General features: G+C 34.9%; 1 protein-coding gene across 1 annotated transcript; it reads left to right on the top strand.

Annotated features, from left to right (window-relative positions):
- Positions 1 to 3,321: 3,321 nt before the first annotated feature.
- Positions 3,322 to 13,885, top strand: LOC135592653 (AUGMIN subunit 6-like). Its single transcript, XM_065082235.1, has 13 exons — positions 3,322 to 3,614; positions 3,700 to 3,756; positions 3,846 to 3,940; positions 5,087 to 5,237; positions 6,175 to 6,300; positions 6,418 to 6,574; positions 7,649 to 7,709; positions 7,783 to 8,053; positions 11,448 to 11,573; positions 12,020 to 12,166; positions 12,282 to 12,528; positions 12,675 to 13,133; positions 13,532 to 13,885. Exons 1-13 carry the CDS (start codon positions 3,423 to 3,425, stop codon positions 13,570 to 13,572), a joined length of 2,130 nt encoding a protein of 709 aa, XP_064938307.1. The 5' UTR covers positions 3,322 to 3,422; the 3' UTR covers positions 13,573 to 13,885.
- Positions 13,886 to 14,839: the final 954 nt, after the last annotated feature.

Here is a 14,839-nt window from a genome sequence, read left to right as displayed (position 1 = left end):
TTGCCGTCTCACGTACCTCGGGATAGCAGTGGACCCCGCAGTAAGTTATTTGATGGGTACATCGATGGGTGACGTCTGGCTCTTGTTCCATACTTTCATTCTTCCATTCTTCTTCATGTTTACATATCCATCCTTTTTCAAGTCCAAAAATAACGTGTTTGCCCCCAAATGCATATGATCTGTTTGAGTTGAAAAGAAATAATAATAATAAATACCTAAGATACTTCTAAGGTTCTGATTATAATATTTTAAATTATACTAATGTCATTTTAAATTTTTAATTGATTTTCAAATAATAGTTATATATAGGAAATTAATCATGATGTATTATATTTTACATAAATATATATATGCGTTAATTTTAAAGTTATAAGTACAATCACTAATCATGAGGAATATAGATGTTTGATTTTTGCTTTTTCATTTCTTTTCGTTTTATGGTGTTCTCTTTTTTTATGTTTTATTTTTTTCATCAATTTTCCCTTTTAAGAAATTAGTGCCTTATTCAAAAGGGAACTTCTTGGGTATATATATATATATATACTAATTTATTAGAAAAAAATTTAGTATTAAACTTTTAACAAATGATGCCTCATATTTAATTTTTATAAAGGGATGTCTCTTTTCTAAAAAGTCTCAATAATACCATTGAATCGGATTATCTGGAGACATAGATTCAAGGGCTGATTCAATACGATCAAAGGATTGTTAGGATCGGAGCAGCACTATGAGAGGGGGGTGAATTAGTGTAGCAGATTAAAACTCGTAAGTTTGAAATTGATTTCGTAAATGTATAGAGATTTCGATTCGACGAATAATGACTTAGCTAAAATAGCTCGAGTAAAGATAGTCAGGGAGATGAAAACCGAACGTTTGCAGCTAAGTAGAGAAATAATTCAGAAAATTAAACACTCACACATTCAAGGAACACAACGATGTATAGTGATTCAGTCAAATGACCTACATCCACTTTCGAAAAAGTAGATTCAAGGGCTGATTCAATACAATCAAAGGATTGTTATGGTCAAAACTTAATAGACCAGGTTGAATTTTGCTAAACATATAAACGAGTATAACCCGAGTTCAACTAGGTATAACCAAAATACTTTCAACAAATCAATTCAAACTTATCCAAAATTACTAGTATATGATTATAAGATTTTTTTTTAAATTTCTTATGATTTTATGATGAATAAATTTTTAAATATGATATTTTTGGTGATTGAGTGTAACTAGAAATTTCATCAAATGTATCTAAACTTCTTTAGAACTATTAGGGTGAGATGATAATATACTTAGTATCATATTTTTTATTTTTATATAAATTTAGAGTGGTTATTTTTTTTAATATGATATTTTAGAGTTGAATTTGATAAGTGTAACACAAATGTAACCTTTTTTATTTTCACCAAATGTATCTAAACTTCTCTCGAAACTATTAGAGTGAGATGCTAATTACTTTTTAATTTTTGTATAAATTTACGATGATTAATTTTTTAAATAAGATATTTTGTATAAATTTATGATGATTAATTTTTTAAATTACATTCAGTGTAACTTGAATGTAATTTGAGTTGATTATCATTAAATCGATCTATACTTATTCAGAACTATTAGTATATGATTCTAAGATATATATAATATTTTTTTTTCTAATTTCTTATAAGTTTAAGGTGCTTGAACTAAATATGATATTTTTGAATTGAAAATACAATCGAGATTCACTCAGTTAATTTACAACAAATTAATCCAAACTTCTCTAAAATTATAATCATATTATTATAAGATATTTAGCATCAATTTTTTTTCTATTTTTTTATAAAATTAAAATAATTAAAATTTTTAAATGAAGTATTAGCCCGTAAACATGGACAGTATCAATGTTCATTTAAGAAATTATTTTTTAAAAATAATTATCATTGAGTATAACTCGAGTTAAATTTTACTAAATCAATCTAAACTTTTTCTAGAACTAGTAGGACACGATTCATAGATCAAAGATAATTTTATATATAAATAATATATTTTTATTTTATTATGTGAATAAAGTATAAATCAAGTGTAACATTTTTTTGGATAAGTTAGGACGATTTTATATTAAAATTGATATATATATATATTTTAAAAATTAAAATTTTAAACATAAATATAATATTATATATAATTTAATTTATTTTGTGAATGAGTATAATTTGAGTGTAATAACTAATTAGATAAACCATGAGAAGGAGGCGAAAGAGGAGGAGGCGAGGGATGGTAGGAGAGATAACAAGCTTACCATTTAAAGTCCCTTTTTACTATTTATAATTTCTTAAGAATTAATAAAATAATATTTTATTATTCACAGTCTCTTTAATTTTATTTTTATCATATTTTTTCCTTTCTTACCATAATCGCATGCTCTCTGCCCGTGCATTATGCTAGACAATTTATAAGTATATGAAAAATGATATCTTCTGAGTTAATACAATTGAGAATATGATATTTTTAGACTATTATTACATAATGTACATAATTCTAAAATATTAAATTATTATAATAAACATCAAAAAATTATTTCTCATATTTTTCCTTTTTATCATCTATTTTTCTCAGTCATTTTATCTCACCTGCAGCGATTAGAAAAAGGAGAAGAAGAAGAATAAGCAAAAGAAAAAAAATAAATTGTAACCATGGAATAAAAAGATGTTATTGAAATTAATATAAATTAAGAATATACATGATATATTTATAAAGAAATAATCAAAAAAATTAATTTCTTAATATGACGTTATCAATACGAATATTTTAAATAAATTACTCATATATATATATATATATATATATATAGTGTGAGAAATGAAATATAATTGTCATAAAACTGGTACGTTGAGTTTGACCCGACATCGGACGTACACGGTGCGTTGCATCCACGTCTACCAACGTCGTTTCAAATTCAAACTACCAAGACAAGCATCGGAACGGGGCGGTTCGCCTGTCGCGATTCATCAGTGGGCCCATCTCGACCGGACGGGTACGAAGCTGAGTAAGATGGTACAAGCGTTTCGAAGTAATGGTTTCGACACTCAAACACGAACACCCGATCACGACACCCAACGCTTCTTCACCGTCGATCTCACCCACTGATCCCGTTGATCATATCCGGCGCGAGGGAGTCGTTCTTGGTTGCCTGGAATCCCTAACGAACTCGAAACGCCGGTAACTACACCACAGGTGGTGTCCGCACCCCCCGAGAATTTCAAACGGACCAATCGGCGGCCTCCGTTGATGGTGGGCCCTTTCCGTCTTGGCCAGCCCCAAAACCTTCGAAATAAAGAAACGAAGACGGAGACGGAAACGAGAGGCCCGTCCATGGAGATCTATTGAACGATCGAGACGAGAGGGAGGAGAGAGAAAGATCGAATCGAAGAGGGGGCGGAGAGATGGCGACGGAGCGAGAGAAAGAGAGGGAGGCGGAGCTCGAGAACGCGATGTATACCAACTGCCTCCTCCTCGGCCTCGATCCGGCCGTTCTCGGCGGCGGTCCCAGGCTGGGGCATTTCCGCCACTCCAATCCCAAGTTGGGCGAGCAGCTCCTCTACTTCTTACTCTGCGCCCTCCGCGGATCCTCCAAGGCAACGAGATCGAATTGATTCAGATCGTCGGACGGTTTCCCTAATTTCTCAAAGCTGATAGGGATATGCTGATTTTTCTTTGTAGGATTTTGATAAAGTTTGGCCTATCTTCGACTCTGCCCAGTCTCGTGACTTCCGAAAGGTTTGTCTTCATCGCTGATTTCATGTCAATTTTTCTTGCTTATTCATGTAAATTATTCTGGATAATTATGTCTGGTTTCTGATTTGCAGATCGTGCAAGGGATTATTAGTGAGCTAGAATCGCAAGGGGTGCTGCCGCGGAGTAATTCTAGGGTTTCGTCCCTTGCAACTTGTTGTGGGCCGAGGTCAGCACAAGGATTTTCTATGTTCTCTGTCAAGTGTTAACTTCTTATGCTCCTTTCTTTGATATCTGGCTTCCCATATGGAAAGAATGGGATCCAGATTCCTTTTTCCTTCTAGTTTGAGGTTATTGGTCCTATTTGCAATTTGTGTTATTTTTTCTTTTATGCGGTGAACAGCAAACTTAGTTAGAATTGACATGTGTAGTTATCGAAGAGGCCTGAATGAATATATTTATGTATATCCTTATATTCGTAAAGAATTGAGAATAGCTCCACTTGAGGTTTCATTGAGGCAAAACCCATTTACTGTGGCATGTGTCTCAAAAAGGGATCTATAGACAGGTTAAGTATATTAGAACTAATGGCGTGAGGAGATAAAAAGAAATATTTTGAATCTTTATTGGAAATAATTTAAAATGCTTGATTTAGATTGAGATTGAGTAACAATATTTTCCCCAATAGAGCTCAATGGTAAGAAAAATGTAGACAACCCAAATAATTGGGTTTAATATTCATTACCACCAAACAAAGGATTCTCTTCTCTGTAGCTTCAGAATGAAAAATCAACTGGAGACCATGTTCCTACGATCATCGGTAACATTCAGTTTGTTGAGAAGTATCTTCAATGAAAAAGAAAAGCCATGAAGATGATAATTCTGAAAAAGACTCATACTTGAATTTACCGAGTCCAAATCAAGTTAATTTAGTGGTTAATTTTCTTCTTTCCTGGTACTCATGTGCTAAGGAACAAATAATCTAAAATTTATGTATCCAGATCACACTCTATAATATTTTGCACCTGATGTGGTTAGGAATGATCCAGAGCAGAAAAGACTCCCAAGCTTGTTAAGGGTGTTGGGGCCTGAGTTTGGTGGTTGGATTTTAGGGTGCTGTATGCTAAACATGATGAAAGAAGACGTCAAGACACATGATAGTTACTGTTCATTGATTTGGGGAAATGTTATTGTGATAGAGCCGAGTGATATTAAAGTTCTGCAAGGATCTTTATAGATATATTTTAAATGTATTGATAGAAGACAATATGCCTTTTACAAGACATGAAGACAACATTCCTTTCCTTTGTTTGATTCTTTTGCTACACTGTTGCAACCTTTATGACATGGAACATTATCGGATTCCTGGATGCAGATTTGTTGAGCTTCTGTGGCAACTTTCTGTGCATGCCTTGCGAGAGGTTCACAAACGAACATTTGCTGCTGATGTTGCTTCTAATCCTCTGCCTCCTGCTCTAACAGATGCTTCCTATCAACATGCTGCTGCATTGCTTCCAGTGACTAAGGTAATCTCATGAATTGGTTCTTTCTTTCACTGGCTTGATACTAGATAATTCTGTAAACTTTTAGTGTACCTTTCTTGACTTGGGGTATTGCATCTATTAATTTCCGGCCAGGATCTTCTTTTCCAGCCAGTCACAATTCTCAGTATAGAATTGAAAACTAGAAAAGCAATACCCAATTTCTAATAAATATCAAATGAGCAAGTGAAGATCCTTTTGATGATGCAAGATGTTACATTACAAATGAAAATGTTACCTTTGCCTTTTGCATCGACCTATCACTTCTTTTATTTTTCCATTCTTCCTCATTCTCAAGTCCCATATCAGTTTGACTTAACTGCTTGATTGTGATTATTGTTCTTCTATTTTTTTTTTCCACAAGTTGTCTTTGCATTCCTTTATTTGTTCTCCATGTTAATAATCATACTGGACCTTTTATCTTGTATTCTGATCATCTTTAATTTATTTTTCATTGCTTCTCTATCCTAAAATGCGATGATGGATTTGTAATCTAGTTGTCAGTAGGCATGGAGAACTACCAAATTGATCTAAACCTTATCCAATGGTTTGATGTGGATTCAGAACACTTTTTTATGCATTAAATTATTGTATCAAATATAGATGCTAGAAACATTTTCAGGTATATTAACTAATTTCTCAGATCGAGTTAGATTAAAATGTGAAACTCAGTACAAACATGCAAAATCAGATTTACGTTGGTTCTTTCTCTCAAGCCTTAGATTTGAGCTAAAATTTGTGTATATATTTTTTTTCTAACTGCATTGTTCTTTGTCTATGAACAATTTGGAATACATGGGTTGTTGAATATATTTTTCTTGTAATATAAAATATTAAAAGTATACTCTTGTTATCGTTAATAGATTATATTTACTTTAGTGAGCTTGCTTTATCTTTTAGTAATATTTTTTTTGTTAAGCAGGCTAGAATAGCTCTTGAAAGAAGAAGATTTCTGAAAAATGCAAATGCTGCTGTTCACAGACAAACCACTTGGTCAAACTTGGCCCATGAAATGACTGCTGAGTTTCGTGGTCTTTGTGCTGAAGAGGTAGTTTCTTTCATAGAATTGCAGCTTTCGGCTTTTCTTGATTCCAAGTTCTTTATACTTACTTCTGCAGACAACACAACTGATATTATCTTTCTCAATGCCAATTGCTTTATTTAGGCCTATTTGCAGCAAGAGTTGGAAAAACTGCAGGACATAAGAAGCAAAGCTAAATCGGAAGGGGAATCATGTGAAGATCATGTCTCCAGTTCTGCTCAGAATTCACAGTTAATAGCCAAGGCTACTCGCCTTTGGGAGTCATTATTAGCTCGAAGGAGTAAGTACACAAAATTCATTAGAGCTTTTGTTATTTTTAATTGCAGTTTTAAGCCCTGTTAAAACTTTATAATGGGTAAATATTTATTTAACAACAGAATGGCAAAAATCCGTGTTCCCATACTTCCCTATGTTCACTATTCTCACATTGACATTACTTATGGCCCTTCTTAAATTGAATTTTAACAATCTGAATGGAAGGAGATTATATCTCAGTAATTGCATATAGACTAAAATGGAGTTGTCATTGTCGAAGGTGCTAGCTAGCCTGGCTGGTAAAGACTTTGACAGATCATTGCAAGGTTTTGGGCTTGAATTATGCTTTCGGCACATACTCTTTGCAAAAATTAAAACTTGATCGGTTTGTTAGTAGTAATTAATTTAAAACAATAGAAGCTACATTGTCTGGTTTATCTCATTGAAGTTACTTACTATGCTAAGTTGCTGGTGTTGTGAATACAATCATCAGCATTGTTCTTTTCAGTTAATCTAAGTTTCATATCCCAGTTCATGATGCTTTTTGCACTTTCCATGATATGTGTTGAGATGCTGAAATTAGATTCCAATCAAAATTATTTTGATCAGTTATATATTTTTAACAACTGAAAGACCAAAGTAAGACAAACCATTCTTATTCTGGAATCCATTCAAAGACCAAAATAATTTGCTTAATGTTGCAACTTGCAAGTGACTTCAGAAAGTAATTAATGTACATCATTACCAAAATACTATGAACTAGATCAGTGAATCTCTTCCAAAATACTGATTTACCTGTGAAATACCAAAACAATGATTTCAATGTAGAACTTCTAATTGAACTTTTAATAATTATTATAGGTTTAGAGAAGTTAGTACGAAAACTCATGAATTTGGAAGTAATTGAACCATTTATTTGGATGATTACTGGAGCTCTTGGAGAAAGGTCAATATATCTAAGGACAATTGATTATTTTATTGATTGTACATTAATGAAGGAATTGTAATTTCTTCACATTTTTGACATTTTTTAAGCTTTCCACTTGTGATAAATTGATATCTTGTTCATCTCAGTCTTTTATCATTATTTGATATGCAGGTCAACATGAAGTTTTAGCATCCGGCCCAATTGAGGATTTGATAGCCCATCGTGACCATAGGTAAAGTTCAATAATTGGTAGAAATTCCTCCATAATAACTAGGATTCTCATTATATTTACTTTGATTTGCTAGATATCGCATCTCTGGGTCATCTTTGGTTGCAGCTATGGATCCAACTTCACATGTTCCTTATTCGGGCATACTATCAGTTTCTTCTGGTGAAATGTCTTCACCTGTAGATGTTCAGGAGCAGATGAATTTACCTCATCCTCAAGTGAAAAGTGAGACCCTTTCAAAGATGGTCGATAGGGGTGGAATAGTTCATCCTACAGTTGATGTTGCTGAAATTCTCAGACGTTGGACTCATGCTTTACAACGTATTCATAAACAATCTCTTCATCTGGTATGTTGATTCATCTTAAACAATTTATGCCACAAGAATTGGACCAGAATGTGCTTCAACATTCATATCATTCTTCTTCCATAAGACCAAATGGTGAACTTGTTAGTATCATGCATATCTGTGGCTAATGGATAGTTTAGCAACTTGACAGTATTTCCTAGTTCATATATAGGGTTTGTTTTTCGTAGTTGATAATTCATAGTCAACTTATTTGTCTTCATCTCCTTTTTGATATTGACATCATGCTTATTTCACATTATAATTACTAGTACTTCTGATTCTGTAAAGCCTATTGTGTTTTCTGGGCTAATGGATTCCTCATTAGCCCTCACAATTAAGTTGGAATAGTACCATTTTCAAATACTTGGTAAGATAAAAACTTATTCCCAACTGCAAAAATGACAATGAAACCCCTTCAAAATAAGAGGAAGCTAGGTTCTAGTTTGTTGATGATTACTTTTTGATCTGTTTTGATTTTGGTATGATTTTCCAACTTTTCATGTCCACTTACTAGGGACCTTATGGTTATTGTATCAAAGGAGCTAAAAACAGGCATATTTAAAAAAGCAAAACCTTTTTATGCTGCTTGTTGATTATCATTAGCTACTTAGACAAAAAACCAGTTCATTTTAGTAAAATTAGATGTAAATGTCTCTTAGGGTGTAATTGTCTCTGTATCCCCATTGTTATCTTTGCCGTGGATGATTGGAGATCTTGTACCCCTCGGATGTAGTATCCTGCATTAGCGTCGTTTAGTATAATATCCATCTATTAGCATGTTATGTTCTACCTTTTCTTCTCATTTAACTTAGGTCATCATTTTGCCAAAATTTTGAAATATGCTATTTCATGTCCCTTGTCACATTTGATGTGTTTTAAAGTTATACTCTTTTTGGTCATGTTAGACTCCACAAACACCTTGCTATCTAAGTCACCTCTTTATAATTTTCATAGATACATCTCTTTTACCTCTTTTTTTTTTGTAATAGGTTTTTTGACGTATGTTGTCTGAAGAAAGGTATACAATTTCGAATGATACCGCCCGGTGCGGGCGGTACATACCGTTCTGATAGGAAATCGGTACGCGGACCGCTCGCTACCGGGCGGTGTATATATATATATACTGCCTCGTTTTTCTACGACGTCGCCCCCACCTGGGGAGAAGAGAGGCGACATCGCACATTGTTATATATATATATATATATATATATATATATATATATATATATATATATATATATATATATATATATATACCGAACGGTATACTGCTCGGTATATAATACCATACTATACCGAGAGAAGGTCGAAACTCCGGTACGGTACGATATTTCAATCCTTGGTCAGGAGCATACTTATTTTCTTTTTCATCTGTGCCTCTTTGTTTTAAATGAACACAGTCAGAGGTGTCTTGTGTTGATGATGTTCTGTCATGTCTTCGCATGGCCAATAAGGTAAAGTCATGGAGGTTGTGTTTGGCCCACACAACTTAAAAATCTGCAAAAGAATGTGTTTGGGCATGACAGGATACCCTCGAGGTTAAAAAATGTAGTTAGTTATATCTGACATGCAAATTGTACTTGTCCTTTTCCTTACTGTTATCCATCTATTCAGTCCATGCCATATGATTTTGCTTACACTAGGACCTCGTTCACAAGTATCCTTAGAGCATTAAGTTAGAGATCTTCCATTGCTTCTACTTGTTGCAGTCTGCTTTTTATAATTTTTCAGTCATTAGATCGGGTCATACCCACATCATTTATTTCCAAGGATTTTAATTTCAAATAATACTGCCCGTACTGGGCGATACGTATCGGTCCGTCAGTAGACCGATACGCGGACTGCTCGCCACCGGGCGGTAGCGTCGATTGGGGTTGTTTCCTCTCTGTTATCATACGAAATTGATCGTCATCGCCCGCTACCAAATGGTATTAGCAAAGGGAGAAGAAAGAAGAAGAAGAAGAAGAAGAAGAAGAAGAAGAAAAGAGAAAACCTGAAGATTCGGCACCACTCTCCCTCGACGATCCAAATCCGTCCCTGCCCTCCCTCATCGGATGCTGCAGTTGATGTCGCCTTCTCGTCTGAGGCGACGATGCTTCGGCATCGTCGACGACGTCTCCTCATCCGTGCGGGGAGAGAAGAAGCCTCGGCGGTGTCACGGGGAGAAGCAGTTTCTTCTCCCCACACAGACAGAAGGAACGAGGCGTTTTTTTTTTTTTTTTACTTTTTGCACGGGGAGAAGGAACCCTCGGTTTCTTCTCCCCATGCAGGCAGAAACCGAGCGATGTCGCCTTTTTTTTTTTTCGCGTGGGGGGAAGGAAATGGTTTCTTCTCCCCACGCGGGAAGAAATCGAGCGACATCGCCTTTTTTTTTTCGTGCGGGTAGAAGGAAACATTCTCCTCACGCGGGCAGAGCACGGGGAGTATCGAGGCGACAATTTTTTTTTAATATATATACATATACATATACATACACACACACACACACACACCGAGCGGTATACCGAAACATACCGCTCGGTATACTTAATACTGTACTGGACCGAGCTAAGTTCGAAACTCCTGTACGGTACAAAATTACAAACTTGTTTATTTCTTCATGTATAATGATGTCTCCCCTTTGCCTTCACTTTAGCAGTTGAAATCTAATCGTGCTGGACTTGGCCAATAATTCAAAGGTCTCATTTTCTCCCTCAAATGATTATAGATCAAATTATTTAGAAAGGAAGTCCTGAGAAGGTCAACCCTTGAACTGGTGATTTAAAACGACGCATGCACGAACATTGTGCAAATAGTTAAAGAGTTTGTGTATACTACTTGTATGTGTTATAGATGTTTGGAAAGTATTTTGTTTCATATAATTTGCAAGTCACCATCCAACAAACAAGTAGGGTATTTTTGGAGCAACCTTTTAGCTTGTCAATCGTTTAAATTTGTCAGTCATTATATATGTCAATCTACATTGTAATGATTGAATTTTCCAAAAAAGATATATATTGTCCACTGCTAGCACATGTAATTGTTAAATGATTTTTAAATTATTAAATAAGCCAGATCATGATAATCTGATTTCATCAACAGAAATTTATGCAATGACTTGGCGATTTGATCGATAGATTAAGATTTCACAATAGTTCAATCTGCTCTTATGGTTATACTGGATATTCCAAATAAACCCATAAATTAATAATAAGGCAGAGAAAGGCCTATTTGCTTTTTATCATATTGGGTAATCTGAATATGATAACAACCTTCTGTCGTATGTGGGGTGGTTTTGGAAATCATAATTACAGGCTGCAAAGTTATTTTAGCAAATACTGATATAGTGTAGTTTTGTAACTTCATCTTTAATCTCAACAATTTGGTGACATATGTTTAACCTTTTCTACTGAAGGTCAAGGCTAATGATGGGGAGGGCCCAGAGCTACTCCGCAGCTCATCGGATAATGTTATGAGTGGGCATGCTGAGTCCTTGGCTGTAACTCTTGCAGAACATCGCCAACATTTGGTTAGCATACAGGTAAGTTGACACTTCCATTAGTGGTACATTTTTTTTCTGCTTGATCATTTGGATGCTTGTTTCACCCACTGTGAATTCCGTATATACTAAAATTTATCAATAGTTTAGTACAGACCAAGTCTTTGCATGATACTCCAAACTATAGTTATCTTAAAATCCCTTGAAATTTTTTCGATTATATTTTGGTGCTGGGATCTAGAGAAGCTACCCACAACCTGAAAGTACTAACAAAAAAGAGTTATAAGAATTTGTGCCGGCATAAGACAATAAAAAAATAAAAAATGACTTACAAGTCAAAATTTGTTTCAATCAGGTATCTTGTATTGGTCCTTCATTTGCAGGTCAAATACATTAAATCAAAGGTTTTTAAGTTAGCCTGCTTTAAGACAGGTTGGATTTGATGCCTTGGTGGCAATTTTTTAATCACAACTTTTTCTGCAATGAAGGGACTAATTAGTCAACTTAAGGAAGCCATTCCAGCAATGCAAAAATCTATTGCAGATCTCACTGAAGAAGTAGAAAATATTTCATCAACTACAATGGATGGGTTTAATGCAAGACCAACATTAAATATGCAGTCACAAGGGGCTCAAGTAAGAATCCTGTCTTTGTCTGTGAAACTGTTCAATTTGTTTGAGAATTCTAAATAAATGTCATTTATTTTTTATGCTTTCTACAATAATGCCTTTTTTTTAAACTCATGATCAGGATATTGTTACCGATGATGTTGTCACGTTAAATTCTAGACTCTCATCCCTTCAGCTTGAGAAAGCTTCCACAAGTCCTGTTCTGAAACTCCCTCATTTAATCAGCCTGGCCCCCAATTCATCAGGAAAAAATACACACACATCAAAGAGGACTGCTATAATCACTCAATCCATCCAGGAATCTTTGCCAGTGGGAACATCAGTAGAATCTCAGTTCACAAATGACCGTACAGGTAGCGCAGCAAAAGGTTAGCATCGACAGTTGTCTTCCAACTTTAGATACCGGCAACTGTTCTCTTTGATATTATCTTTGCACTCTTTGGTTATCAGTCACGTTAATTTCAGTAAGCATGGTTTCTGTCTCTATATATAATTCCTTTTTCTTGTTATACAGAGGATGATAATTACAATGTTCAGAGTATAAGGCATTCTGTTCGCGAAGCAGCATTGTCAAGACCATTAAGAAACTCAGAATTGCTAAAAGAAAGAAGCAAAGATGATGGTTCTGAACACTTCTTCATACCTCTATCTACAGGAGTTCCACTAAAAGAAGTAGATGCTGTTGCTATTAGAAGAAAACAACAATTAGTTTTGTCTCCACCAGAAAACAACAATCACAATATTTCAAATTTTTTTTTCTCTAACTCCAAGGGCCAGCTAGATTCTGTTCAAACTTTATCAATTAATTCATATGGGCTTGACGGGCACACAAATCAGACAGGCTTAATTCAACCAGCCACTGTTAATTCAAAAAGAGTATATCCTGATATTGATGATGCTCTCGATCAAGTTTTCTCACCCCCATTGTTAATGGAATCATCATTCTTCCAGGATACTTATGAGGACTTGCTTGGTATACTTTTCTCACCAACTGATTGTTATTTATGCATTTATATCTTTGTCTATAGTAGTAACAGTACATTTGTTTTCCTCTCACTACATCATACACTGACATCTGTTGACTGAAGTATCTATTTTAGATATATTTCATATGAGGTTCAATGTCTTTAACTTCTAGGATAAATGACATAATATTGAGTCGTTTGAGATATCATTTATTTCTTGCATTATTTCATGTTTTATGGTCGACTTTATAGTGCCTGCCCACTGTCACTAATGCGAGTTAGTACATAATTATACATTTAACAGGAATGTTATGTATCTCTAAAATTGTAATGTAGTTTTTCATACTGGTGTTTCACCTGAAGTTCTCAACAATTTCTTGACACAAAATGTTTTATCCTTCTGCAGCACCATTATCTGACACTGATGCTGCCCTAATGGATTTTTAGAAGTTCGGGTTGAGTGCGTATCAGATCAACTTTTGAAGCTCAGTATCTTGATAGATAGTTCAGTATACACTCTCTGGTCCTTACTCTCGAGGATCTGTATGATGACATACTTGCCAAATGTAGCATGTGGATGTGCTCTTAGTATGATAACAGGTTGGGAGTCTGTACATTGAGGCCGAAATGTGTTTGAGTAAGCCAGTTTGGGCACTTCACCGATATTAATGTACACTAAACGGACAGCATTTTTGTATGCAATCTACAGCAGCCGTTCTTTGTGTTGAAATAATCCTTTATTCCAATACCTTCATCTCCATTCATTTGCTTCATTTATATACCATTGCTTCTCGAGCTTCTAGATGCAACCCTCATGCCGGTTCATGTTTTCCACTCAACAAGTGTCTTAAAGCGATATCCTTTGTCTCATTTTGTGTGTGTGTTTGCTGATCATGTTGTTCTACTTTAAGTTTCAATAGCTGAACATAAAGCTGTAGTTTGTTGGCTTGAATCATTAGACGTCTCAACTGTGCACTCATAATCTGGATGTTGCTTAGTCATATCTTTTAGAGAGGCCCAAATGCTGTGCCATTCCGTGCATGCATCAAAATGATTGTAATTTGTGAGCATGCTACCCTATGACCTCCTTGGGGTAGTTCCTCCTCTTCTGTTCCTTCATCAAATACTCCTGTGAAGTATTTAGGCATTTGAAACCCCATCAAGTGTTTTTTTCATCTCGAGAACATTTGGTAAAGTATATATACGTCTGCTCTTTTGTTGTATTTACTAATGTTGAAGCTGTAAGCTTCCTGGTAGGTTTTTGCGCATTTTTATTTTATTTTATTTCGATTCTACATAAACCTTGTGTGAATATAGTATAATAAATGATATCCTGATTTAGACAATTATTATCGCATTTTATTCATTATGTTTTAAATCATGAGCCATTACAGTGGACTCCCATATGCGATAAGATCTCACCACATCAGATTCGAAATCTAAGATCTCACCAAATAGAGCGATGCAATATTGGTTGACGGTTTCAGAAGCTTTAAATACATGATCTCGTTCTTTCCGATTTAACATTATTCGTTAAAGATACCGAAGAAGAAGTACCATGGACGGGCAGCCATCACCAATGAAACAACGGTGATTAAGTAGCCTCTTGATGTGATCGACGGCTTCTTCGATCGTCTGCTGTTGTGGGTCCCGGTTCTTAGCCCCTCTTTGCCGGCGTGAGATTGGCGAGCATTTATGGGCCCCCGATTGGCGT

The sequence above is a fragment of the Musa acuminata genome, chromosome BXJ1-9 (assembly GCF_036884655.1).
Source record: "Musa acuminata AAA Group cultivar baxijiao chromosome BXJ1-9, Cavendish_Baxijiao_AAA, whole genome shotgun sequence".
NCBI classification, from domain to species: Eukaryota; Viridiplantae; Streptophyta; class Magnoliopsida; order Zingiberales; family Musaceae; genus Musa; species Musa acuminata.
This window is presented reverse-complemented; position numbering and strand designations above follow the sequence as displayed.

What these genes read in the sequence shown, in the direction of transcription:
- LOC135592653 (XM_065082235.1), top strand. Translation starts at nt 3,423, where the DNA reads ATGGCGACGGAGCGAGAGAAAGAGAGGGAGGCGGAGCTCGAGAACGCG. An exon ending in ATAAACAATCTCTTCATCTG is followed by an intron (nt 8,054 to 11,447) that starts GTATGTTGATTC and finishes TTTCTACTGAAG; the next exon opens with GTCAAGGCTAATGATGGGGA. An exon ending in AACATTTGGTTAGCATACAG is followed by an intron (nt 11,574 to 12,019) that starts GTAAGTTGACAC and finishes TCTGCAATGAAG; the next exon opens with GGACTAATTAGTCAACTTAA.